The 13,040-nt window shown below is 41.6% G+C and overlaps 1 protein-coding gene across 2 annotated transcripts in view; it reads left to right on the forward strand.

Annotated features, from left to right (window-relative positions):
• Window positions 1-6,776: 6,776 nt before the first annotated feature.
• Window positions 6,777-13,040, forward strand: part of unc5cb (unc-5 netrin receptor Cb) — a 147,509-nt gene continuing 141,245 nt past the window's right edge. The window contains exon 1 of one of the 2 annotated variants that reach the window (XM_053645280.1): window positions 6,777-7,759. In XM_053645280.1, coding sequence (XP_053501255.1) covers window positions 7,606-7,759 — 154 coding nt within the window. In that variant the 5' untranslated portion in view covers window positions 6,777-7,605. The remainder of the gene's footprint in view (window positions 7,760-13,040) is intronic. The other variant, XM_053645279.1, reaches the window with a different exon arrangement.

The raw sequence follows: 13,040 nt of genomic DNA on the forward strand, positions 1-13,040 counted from the left end.
AACGTGTAGGTTAACACAGCAAGACAGGCAGGTGGGGGTCATCGGCGGAATATCCGTAATCCCAGACATTAAAACATGTGAGGGTTAAAACTCGGAACACGGAAATATAAACTGGGAAAACCCGGCTCAGTAACGCACAAACGCAAAGGAAGACAAAGGAACAGTAGCGTAGGAATATGCAAACTCATTAAAGGCTAAACACAAAACAGGCGCACACATTAAGTAACAGACCAATGACGGGAGCGGAACAAATCGACGTGGCAATGTGAACAAAAAGCACATGGAGTGAATTCAAAGCGAGACATGATAACATGATAGTAAGAGTAACTCTAAGTGTCGGATTCCTCACTGTTGTTTATACCCTGTGGCCTTGGTTATATTTCAAAAGTCGACCTCTTTCGATGCACCGCGTCTCTGGAAATGTAAAAGTTAAGATTCATAAGCGTTCTTTTTCTAAGCCCTCCAGCACAATGAATGAGACTTGACACCTCATTTTGCCTGTTACAATGAACGTCTAAGTAGTTGTGACAGCTTCCATCACTTCATGACTTCTTTTGTAGCACTATTGTGTCAGTTTTCTTTGGATGTTCTCTAAGACACACTGACACTGCATAGACGGCCATGTTCTGTCACATTCTCTGACACGGACTGTGTGTGTGTGTTGTTTGCATTTGTGTTGGATTTGGAATCAGAGGAGGTTAAGATGTTAGTGCGTGTTAAACAATGGGTCCATCCCCCCCCCCCCCAAAAAAAAGCTTAATAAGGAGAGTTATAGAGGGTTATAGAAGTGTAACTCCAGACCAATGCAAAAAGCCAAACAAAGTTTTACACACACACACACACACACACACACACACACACTAACAAGACTTAACAAGACTAATTACGAAGAACAAGTGTGAACAAACTACACACTGGTGCGAACAATGCCCACGAGTTGTGAACAGGATGAACCTGGAGAAACAGGATATAAACCGTCAGAGTTCATCTAGATCTCAAATGTCGTGTACCTTTTCTGTTAATGTAAACAATTGAGTTTTAATGAGACACATAATTTACAAGAACTGCCAAAAACACTTTTTGCACTCAGAAACAAAGCAATGTAAGTATAATAAATAAATAAATAAATAATACACTACTTTTAGATACACACTGTATACATCGATCAGCCATAACATTGAAACCACCTGCCTATTACTGTGTAGGCATGGACTCCACAAGACCTCTGAAGGTATGCAGCACCTGTTAGATTAAGTCCTGTAAGTTGTGAGGTCGGGCCTCCGTGGATCGGACTTGTTTGTCCAGAACATAACACAGACGCTCGATCGGATTGAGATCTGGGGAATTTGGAGGCCGAGTCAACACCTTGAGCTCTTGAAACCGTTCCTGAGCAATGTCTGCAGTGTGTCAGGGAGCATTATCCGGCTGAAAGAGGACGCTGATATTAGGAATACCGTTACCATGAAGGGGTGTACTCGGTCTGCAGCGGTGTTTAGGTAGGTGGTACGGATCAAAGTAACATCCACATGAACGCCAGGACACAAGGCTTTCCAGCAGAACATTGCCGAGAGCATCACACTGCATCCACCGGCTCGCCTTCTTCCCACAGTGCATCCTGGTGCCGTCTCTCCCCCATGTAAGCAATGCACACGAAGGCCACCTTCTTTCATTGCTCCATGGTCCAGTTCTGATGCTCGTGTGCCTAATTGTAGGCGCGTTCGAGTGTACAGCGGTCAGCATGGGCGCTCTGACCGCTCTGCAGCTACGCAGCCCCATACACAAGCTGAGATGCTCTGTGTGTTCTGACTCCTTTCTATCAGGGCCAGAATTAACTTCTCCACCAGTTTGTGCTACAGTAGATCTTCTGTGGGATCGGACCAGACGGATTAGTCTTCGCTCCCTACGCGTATCAATGAGCCTTGGGCGCACATGACCCTGTCGCCGGTTCACCGGTTCTCCTTCCTTGGACCGCTTTTGGTAGATACTAACATCAGCATACCAGGAACACCCCACAACACCTGCCGTTTTGGACATGCTCTGACCCAGACGTCTAGACATCACTATCCGGTCCTTGTCAAAGTGTCTCAGATCCTTACACTCGCCCATTTTTCCTGCTTCCAGCACGTCGACTTCAAGAACTGACTGTTCACTTGCTGCCTCATAAATAAACCCCACGCCTTCACATGAGAGAATCAGTGTTCTTCACTTCAGCTGTCAGTGGTTTTAATGTTATGGCTGATCGGTTTATATGTACTTGTTGTTTGTTTTTAATACGACTTCATTAAAAATGTATCATGTTACAATATATTATAACATATTTGACAATAACAGTCACGATTTTGTTTGTTTTTTTTCTAGACTACTACCTGCTATTTCGTCGTTTCTATTCGGTGCAAAACAATAGTGTGTTATTTGGAAATAGAAAAATCCAGGTATCAGTCAATTCATTATATAGATTTACATCACATCGCGGTTGAATTCTTGAATTTCTGATTGGTCAGAAGGTATGTATTTGTTCGAATGAATTCAAATCACAGGTTTATATGAATGTGCTCGTTCTAATACGTCATCGCTTCTCTAGTAACGACTCGTTCCCGTTGTTTGGCGGATGAGCATCATGAAAAAAAAAAAAGTGTGTAATTGATGATATGGGTTTCTATAAGGATAGACAATTATGTAGCGTTTTTTGGAAGGAGTCTCCAGTATCAGAGCTCAGGATTGGTCAGAGATAAAGCTGACTTTATCAGCAAAGTATTCCAGGATGGAGGAAAGTTTTGTAGCATAATATTTTTTCTTATTCATTTCAACAGAGGGGGAAAAAAAGAACCTAGTGTGGGAACAACTGTTTATAGCCACTATAACCTAAGTAACTTTGTCTTGTGGACCTTCTACAACATTAAATGTAACTATAAATAGACAAAACGTATCAGTTGTCGTTTAATTAACAAAAATTGTAATCGTTGGTGAACGACTGGCTGTGGTACAAGAGAAATAAAAGACTAACTGTTGCTAAATGTTTTCCTACGAGCTTTATGTTTTATTCCCTAGTTGAAAGAACTTATTTAGATATGAAAAGTAAAGCTAAAAGTGTCTGTCAGATGGTTAAAGATTCCTGTTTTGGCCTACATAGACTTTTTCTGAATTACCGCTTAAATAATACCTAGCCATGATGTATCATTACAGTGGAATAAACTGAGGAGAACAGTTTCCTCCCAAAGTTACAGCATTTAAATTAGCAAAATGTTTGTACAAAAAGTTTCTAAACTGAACGAACAGAAGGCAACTTACATGACTCAACGCGAGCGTTATTAGGAAAGCTCCCTGACAGATTCTACAGCAGAATGTGAAATATACTGCATTTTTAAAAGTTCAAACATCCCATATGCACGCTCCTGAAGTTTTAATTAAAAGGAATAGCTTGGCCGTGTCACGGCATAACCGTGGAAACCACCACTGAGAAACTCGATGTATTCTGCACTCACAGTGCCACGTCTAGCGTTACACAAGCAGACCACCCATGATAACACCCGCCTTGTGTGTAAATGTGCTTTTGGAGTTGTCACTTATAAAGATTAAAGGAAGTGCAGCGTTAATGGTCACACAGCGAGAAGGAAGATCTCTGATCCGAGGGCATGGTGGAGTTCCAGTGGCTAATATGTAGAAAGGCTCGCAGGAGAACTTGTCTGTGAACATGTCCAGCATCAAAGAGTCTCATGTCGTGACTTATACATAATACAAGCAAGTTGTTGCTTTGATTTTATGGCTTTTGATTTTCGTGCATTTGATAGGCCTGCCAGACTTTAAAGCTATCCATCAGGAACTGCTGAAGGAGCGCAGGGTCTTTTTTTTTTTTTAAAGGACAGAGTTCAGAGAAAGAGAACACCATGTGTTACGTCCACGCTGCTACACAGTAGTAGCTAGTGAAGGCTGTCAGTTCAAATTCCAAGCCTAACACAATCTTTCTCAATCATAACAGCTGGAGTCTCAGGAAATCACGGAACCCTTTTTTTTTTTTTTTTGCCAAACCATATTATTATTAAGGTGGATAAAGCAGGATAAAAAATAATACCAGCCATGGTAGATTTTCCAAGTTGTAGCCAAACTTTGGCTTTTATTAATTTGTTCATGCATTGATCAGGGTCATGGTGGATCCTGATCCTATCCGGGGAACACTGGGCACAAGTTGGGAATACACCCTGGATGGGATGCCAGTTCAATCGCGGTACACCATGCACACGTAGGATAGCCGACGATTCACCACCATGTTTTGGGAGGTGGGAGGAAACTGGAGAACCCTGCGAAAACCCATGAGAACACAAGGAGAAGTTGCAAAACTTGGCAGACCCAAGCTCAGAATCAAAGCAGACCCCTGAAGCTGTGAGGCACCAGTGCAACTCACTGCACCACCATGTTGACATCTGACTTTTAGCTAACATGGTTTACTAACCTAAGTCCATGATGTAACAATTCCATGCAGGATGAGATATACATTCATATTGCTTTTAGCCACTTAACAATCCAACGATCCATCGAGGAATGCGTTTTCTAAAAATGTACTTCAAACAAAGCTGCGCTAGCTTTAGCATGTGGCTCCCATCCAAAGATCCATTAAGAAAGCCTTAACAATCTAAAGATCTATTAAGGAACCCTATTTCTACAAGTGTAAATTGTTCAAACAATGTTCTGTTAGCGTTAAAAGCATTAAAAGTTCAGTTAGACTATCCACAGATCCATTGAGGAAACATTAACCATCCAAAGATCTATCGAGGAACTCTTTTTCAAAAAAATGTAGCTCTTCAAACAAAATTGTGTTATTACTAGCATATGCCTCCCATTGTGTTAGACCATCAGAAGATCCACTGAGGAACCCTTAAAGATCCAAAGATCCACTGAGGATCTCTTAAAGATCCAAAGATCCACTGAGGAACCCGTAAAGATCCACTGAGGAACCCGTAAAGATCCAAAGATCCACTGAGGAACCCTTAACCATCCAAGGATCTATCGATTAACCCTTTTTCCAAAAGTGTAGCTGTTCAAACTAAATTTGGTTGGCAATAACACGTGTCTCCCATTTTGTTAGACCATCCCAAGATGCATTGACTTTAACCATCCAAAGATCCATTGATGAAACTTAACAATTCAAAGATCTATTGAGGAATTTTTTTTTCTTCCATTGAGGAACCATCCAAAGATCCATGCTGTTCAGCATTACCATGTGGCTCCCATCCCAAGAACCGTTGAGGAACCATTAACCATCCAAATATTTACTGAGGAACCCATAATCATCTAAAGATCTATCGAGGAACCGTTTTTTCTAAAAGTTTAAGTGTTCAAACAAAATTTGTCACGAATCAAAGAAAAATCTGAAGCTTCGTATTTAATAAACAACAACAACAACAACAACAACAAAAAAGACAAATAGAAAAACTACTTTCAGGTTTAGACCACGCCCACTTTGGATTTAAGTCCAAATGCAGATACAGGTCATGTTATTTTGTTAAACCACTACAGTTTAACCATGAGCAGATGGATTTGGTGTTGTTAATTATGCAACGCTGCAATTTCTTGAACCATAAAAATGTAACGTGCCCCCAAAACAGGAACGATTGATGAGGCCATGTTGCACGACACCCCTCCTCTTATCACATCTTCAGACAACATGCACCAAGGCCTTGGGAGCAAAAATCTGCTCTAGCTTAGATAACTCAGGTTATCAAGGCTTGTGCTTCTCTTCCTGCCATAATTATCGATTTTGTCTCGTGACCTGAGAGCATGTTTTCGCAATTAGGGTAGCTAAATGAATATCAGGAGAGCAGCGATAAGCAGTGCAAATGTACTTAAAGAGGGAGAGAAAGGGGGCGTCGGTGATTAGATTCCGGAGAGCTTTGTGTCCTCCAGCCTGCTCAGTGATATAGATGTGGCAAATAGGGGAAATAATAACAAGAACGTTGTCTCCTTTGATGAAGTTAACACGGCTGCACTTTTGTTGAAAGTTCAGGAATTGGGTCAGAAAAACCAGTTGTTCTAAGCAGGCTGCAGATGTGTAGAGGGAGTTTTAACACCGGTGAAGTAGAGCATAATAAACAATGAAACAAACACGACTAGACATAGCGTAACGCCATCTATTAGCATCTATTAGCATTTTCTCTGCGCGCTAACTGTTAAACCAATCCGACCTCACTTTCAGTTAGCTATTCAAGGCTTATAGTACTGTAGGTACCATTCAGTACCCTTTTTTTTCCTGAATCCAAAATGTAATGACACTTTTAAAAATCAGTTCAAAATTGGTTTTTGCATTTCTCTTTTTTTTTTTTTTTTTTTTAGGATAGCATATATGATCACATTACTTTCGGTTAAAAAAGGAATTCTGTAAACACATGTTTATTTTTGTATGTTCACAAAGCATAACTTTCTTTCCTCAGCTCGGGTTACTCTCCACGTGGAGTCTCGCGTGTTCTCCGATGTCCGTGTGTTTCCTCTGGGTTCTCTGGTTTCCTCCCACCTCTCACACACCCACGCCAGTGACTCGAAATGGTGAACGAGTGTGTGAGCGTCCCTGTCCCGGGTGTGTTCCAGTGATCACGCTCCAGATCCACCGACACCCCCCCGAATAGAGCAATTAGATGAAAATATGATCTGAAATTGAATTTTATCTCCATGAATGTTCAGATATCTGTTACCTGTTGATTTTTGTTGTTTGCTTGTTTATATATATATATATATATATATATATATATATATATATGTTTATTAATGCAGATAATGCAGGCATTCTTTGTATAGCTTTGAGTTGAATCTACCTGAATTATTTGCTTTGGTAATAACATGATTTATAACATTCCAGCCAATAAAGCACTACTGAACTGAACTGAACTGAATTACGCGGCGTATGTGCAGGTTGATCATCCGCTCCGTTATTGTGTTATCCGCATCGGGTTTTCTCCTCGCTGCGTGCGTGCGTGTGTGTGTGTGTGTGTGTGTGTGTGTATTCGCGTGCGCGTGCGCGGATTGGTGGAAGCGGCATGGCGCTGGCGGAGAGGCGCGCGCTGCTCCAGCACTCGGTCAGAACGCGAGGCGCGCGCGCTTGACTCAGAGGTGAAGGAGACCGTTCAACCGGATGAGGAGCAGAACTTCAGTGTCACACCTTCACCGTGCTTTAACGTTGTTGTTGTTGTTGAACATGAGCTCGGCGCTGGACGGCTGATTCTTTCTTTCTTTATTTTTTTCCCTTCTTACGCGTCGCCGGTTCGGATCGCGCGAACAGACGAAGGAGGGAGGAAAAGAAGCAGAAGAAGCGCGCGCACCGGGGAGGATATTTACGCCGAAGCGTTTTGAATGTTTTGAGGTGCGGCGTGTTTCTCTCGGTTCAGGAGGCTCTCACCAAGAGTGGGGTTTTTTTGTTGTTGTTGTTGTTGTTTTTGTTTTTGTTTTTGTTTTCTTACAAACAAGGACAACTTCAACATTCCCCGACGGACGTTTGGTTTGCAAAGCGCACAAGTTATCATTTTCATCACATTGTAAAGTTTTGGTGGAAGCGGAACAACCTGACGCGCCGCGCGACTCTTTCAATCAATCAGTCAATCAGTCAGTCGGTCAGTCAGTCTGATGCGTATCCGTCGGCGGATTTCTCCCGGTGCCGTCATGGGGAAAACTAGGGAAAAGACTGCGAAAGGAGAACGAGGGAGCGCTGGATGCTTAGTGCACGTCATTAGAACAATTTTTCTGCTCGCCGTGTTCGTCAGCACCAGTAGAGCTCAGGGTAAGAGATCTCGCTTTGCTCCTGAACGCGGTAGGCGCGTGCGGAATGACGGGCGAACGCGCCGCGTGCGTTGCGCGTTAATGAAGCCTGGCGCGGCGCGGCGCGGCGCGAACTTCACAGATGTCAAGTGATATAACGTTAATGCGCCAAAAATAAGTTTCAAAAGATTCCCAGGTGAAGGCGTGCTTATTATTCTTATTATTGTTCTTATTATTTGCCGTTACGCACGCACTTGCAAAAAAAAAAAGATTATATTAAATGTATATATGTATATGTGTGTACACACATATACACACATTACATATATATATATATATATATGTATATATATATGTGTGTGTGTATATATATATATATATATATATATATATATATATATATATATATATATAGTGTGTGTGTGTGTGTGTGTGTGTGTGTGTTTGAAGTGCTAAAAGAGCACTTATTGTGCAGAATAAATAAAATAAAATAGAAATATCTATGGTTATAAGGTTATGCACTTGGAGAAATATTCTCAGACTGCTAAAACTAAAGATCTTTCTAAAAATAATTCCATATTAGACAAGTATTATTTCAAACTTAATAATAATAATAATAATAATATCATTATCATTACTCTTGCTATTTTTCTGAGACCTTAGTATGCATATTTTCCTACACACTGTACATACAGTAAAATACATATCATTCCTGTACTGTTAAAAGCCTCGATTATGCTTCGTGCTTGACATTTGTGGTGAAACTTTTTTCTTTTTTTTTATAGAATAAAGCGGTGTGATGAATAGAACTGATAAGTGTGATGGCTTCCGAGTCATTAACCTCCATTCCTGCGCTACTCGGACTTAATTATTTCTATATTACATATTCTGTGTTTGAGCCATGAAGCGTAAAGTGTAGCACCTGAACAGTTAATCGAGTTAATGTATGATTTAATATGTTTGAACTGATGTGTATTAAACTGATCACACAAGGCTTTGTGGGCACACACGCTGCTCTTTGCTTTCTGCCCTGGGATACGTGTTTGTGCGTTCTTAATGGACTCATATGCCACGTTTCTTGAGATGTTGGGCGTTTTCAGATCTCGAATTGAACCCTTGAACCTAAAAGACACTATACGGTCCTTGAACATCTCATTATTGAGACAGCTGGATGTTCTGGAGCACTGGGACGTTGAGACGCGTACACTTTATCAAACTGCTTGATATTTGGGTCTTAATGTGTAGTATTTATAGCAATCATACCTAAAGGATCAGACATCCATTTTATGTTCTCAGGCGATATTATGTTCACTCACTTTGTTTTTCTTCTACCTGTTTCTCATCAATAATTCAGAATTAAACTCGTGTTGGTGTTGTTGTTTTGTTTTTTTAATGCTGGATAGGCCAGCACATCTGTCAGACCTCTCATGCTTTTACATTCTGTCTCTTTGTGCTCCCGGGATGCTCTAGAGTCAAGTTTCTGTACTCGGTATGTTCCAGACGTCACGTCAAGGCATGAAACCTGCACGTCTTCATTCTGTGCCGTTTACAGGAAAAGCGTCAGGGGCCTCTAGGTTTAAGGGACGGAGTTGATTGTTATCTGGGTAAACAGTTTCAGTCATCTTGATCGTGTCGAAGAGACAACGTAAAGACCCGCTACTTCCATTAAAAGCCAGTTTGCTAAATCTGCACTCTGGCAAATGTTTGACAGAGGCTTAAACTCCCCCCAGAGTGGAGCTCAGATAGGTCTGGTGTGGGTTTTTTTTTTTCTTTTCTTTTTTTCTTCCAGTGCAGGTGGCCGACTTCTGCTGATCTTGTAGTTATGACGATCACAAAGGGAATGCAATTATGCCCAACTAAATCCAGGACAACGAATTTGTTTTGGGTGGGTGGGGGGTGGTGGTGGTAGGAGGGGGTGTTCGGTGGAGGCGGTGGTGGCGGCGATAGGGGTAAGTTTACACAATGCTCCTGTTGTCCTTTTGAATTCCATTTCATCCTCCAAAACCCTACAATGCATTTGAAATTGAATATGAAAATGAATAACCCGCTGAGCTCAGACTATTAAAAGACCATCACTAGGATGGATGGATGGATAGAAAGGAGAGAGAGAAAAAAAAAACACGCGCTTATCCAGGAACGCTTGCTTCGTTAATGTGTAACATGGGAAAGGAAGAAGGCTCCCCAGCTCCGGTTTCTGAAGGACACTGCAGGATGACATAATCCCTCCATTACATTCCATCTGAGTACAAAGGAAACATGAACCAGGTCGCTTCATGTCCATTAAGGAGTCAATATTCACGGAAAACACTGTTTGCACCTAATTAATGGGCCACATGTGTGGGGTTTGTTTATTTATTTATATATATATATTTTTTAAAGAAACCAAAAAGCTGTGCATATTCCCAAATTCCCCGAATCCCAAACCACCATGTTTCCACAGCACTATTTAGTTATTCAAAGACTCACTTGAATTCTTGAACAGCTGCCGCTCTTCTGAAGTCTGAAGATTCCTCTTGCTCTTTTCTTCCACCTTCTGCTCCTCAAGCTTTTCCATCACCCCTCTAATTTTCCACTCACGATACACTTGTTTTAATCAAGTGTACCAAATGCAGGTTACAGTGGCTCAGAAAGTGAAGTGCTCAATCCCAGATTGTCTCGGTGCTCTCATGACACCGGGGTTTCAGCTTGCTGTGGGGAGAGAGAGAGAGAGAGAGAGAGAGAGAATAAACCTAGTTGATCCAAAAGTATAGCGAAAACAACTGACATCTCGGGCAGAAAAACGTCTGAATTTGAACGAACTGTGCGGTGTCCAAGGCAAGTCAAGAGGGATGTGGGGAAGAGACTTTCGGTCTAGCTCTGAGAATCCTTCGTGGAAATGCATGATGGTTCTTCTGGCACCCAGATGGAATGGCGTGAGGATTTGGGGCTGAAGCAGGCCCGACTGTCTGTTTGAATATGTGGATCCTCCGTGAAATCTGAAGATGCCAAATGTGTGTAAATCGTTCTTGTAAAAAGAATCCGTGCCCTCTCTGACTTGACTCTTAAGCTGTGGTTTCTGTGAAAGATCTGGTTATTTCTCTCACAATTCATCGAGCACTACATAACTATAAAGCGTTTGGGAAGCGTCAGGGAAAGCTGCGCATGTAACGCTCCAGACAAGGGCTCCTTGTTTGTCCTCGGAGCTCATAATGACCTCAGAAAGCCGAGCCCGATTCGAAAGCCGCAGAGCCTGCCGAGTTGGTCCTAGCATGAGTTCACTTTTTCCTCTTCTCTCTTTAAAAAGAATGTTTTTTTTTTCTTTTTGAAAAAGATTTGCCCTCTGAGTTTTGTTTACGGAGCCTGATTGCAATGAAAATATTCCCACTACAAGGGCACGCACTCAGTATAACAGTCGCTAAGTGTAAGAACATCCGAGTAAGCACGAATGTTATTGCTATCATATTATTACTCCAACTACTTCCCTCGTTGCAAAGCGTTGGCGTCTCTAGGGCACTGCTAAGGTTACTGCCATCGCACAAAGGCGGCATTGTGCACAAGAAGACTATCACGCAATGACCTAGCCTAGGTAATTCCCTTAGGATGACATGATGTAGGACCGTTTTTATTCGCGGGCTTGGGAGGCCACGGACGGCGTAAAAAAAGAAATTTCAGAGCCTCTTTCAGACCGCTCTCTCGCTCTGCCTCCCTCTGTGAGTGCGGTTCGCTCGTTCCCATGCTGAGGAGATTTTTTGGGGGTGATAATTACTGTGAAAAGTAGCTTGCTGAGGTTGCAACTCTCTGTCCTGACGTCACGCGAGGACTTGAGATGTATTACCCGATGCAAGGAAGTAGCTGTTTCTCCGTCCAGCTGTGCAGGTAGGTTAGCCAGCCAAAGGCAAACGCAGTGACAGCTGCCTCCTCTTCCTTTTCCTCAGGTCTTTGTTGGGGGGGGGGAAAAATTGGAGCTGAGAGAAGGACTGCGTGCAATTAATCACCCACTGTCACTGCCGTAACTACAGGGAAGGCATCAAAGTGCAAGCCTTTAGTTCTATTAGCAGTCCATTAGCGGAGGCCGGCACAAGTACCAACACTTCACGTGAATTCCAGTGCAGAAGTGGCTGACCTGTCTGTCAACACTGCCAATACCTCTCTCTGTAAATGACTCCTCCGTCTACGCCAAAGTAGAAGCGTGGCACGTTTTGTTTCCCTTTGAGAATGACGCTACGTGAAACAGCTCTGTGTATCACACCTGTGTTATGATTGCGCAGAAAATCACAGGCTGAATGGCTCTCGCTGTGAAATCCAAACCCAAATGGCTCTTTGTTTTTCGTTCGTTTATATAGGATCTTCGGCGAGGATCTTCAGCACCCGATTACAGGCACGGATCAGAGGGGGGTAATTGATGGTTTTTACTCTGCCTGAAGAGGGTAATTGTGACCGGGAAATGGAGAGAGATGTGAGAGGTATCACCGGTTAAGAGGCCTCTTTTTGGGGCCTAAAAAGCAGAGTGACATGGTTGCTCTTTTGTAGACAGACCCAGTCAAGTCAGACTTGACACTTTTTCCCCAGAAGGTGACCAAAAACTCATTTATTGTTCCAGACAGACCAGGAGTATGAGTACATGCAGGGTTTGGTAATGAGGATATAAATTAAAGATCATGATCAATTATGTCAGTGTGCTTTTTTTTTGTTTTTGAGATATCATACATATTTTAAAATGAAATTTATAAAGTTTTGTTTTGAATAATTACAATACTTTTATACTCCTTTTCATTGTTAAATATTTTGAAATGACTTATTTAGTTATTAATTTATCTATTTATTATATTTATCCCTCTAACCGCATGAATTATTACATTTCTATAAAAAAATATATATTTTTAGATATTTTACAGGGGTTGGGTGTAGTTGGTGAATTGTTGCCATATGGCCCGTTTTGTTTTGTTTTTTTGCGACCTAGTAACGTAAAAGTTCTGTCTTCTAGAAAGGAACTGCGTGTGGACGGATTTACTCACTCGAAATACATGCAGACATATTTTGGGTGAAGTATCTTGGTGCAATTGCTAAATGTCTGAAATTACAAGTTTTTCTTACTTTGAATGTGAAAAAAATGTAAATATGCTATTAGAGAAGTCTAGTGTATTTTTTATTTATTTATTTTTTTGCTATGTACGCCTGTTTCACATCATGACTGCACACACCACGGTTCCATTATCGCATGTTGTTGCCGTAAGGCAACAATTACATTTGACCATTTAACAGAATACTTAAAATATATAAACTTGTTTAAATAAAAACATAAATACATGTTGACTTGTCTCAGA

The sequence above is a fragment of the Ictalurus furcatus genome, chromosome 16 (assembly GCF_023375685.1).
Source record: "Ictalurus furcatus strain D&B chromosome 16, Billie_1.0, whole genome shotgun sequence".
Classification (NCBI taxonomy): domain Eukaryota; kingdom Metazoa; phylum Chordata; class Actinopteri; order Siluriformes; family Ictaluridae; genus Ictalurus; species Ictalurus furcatus.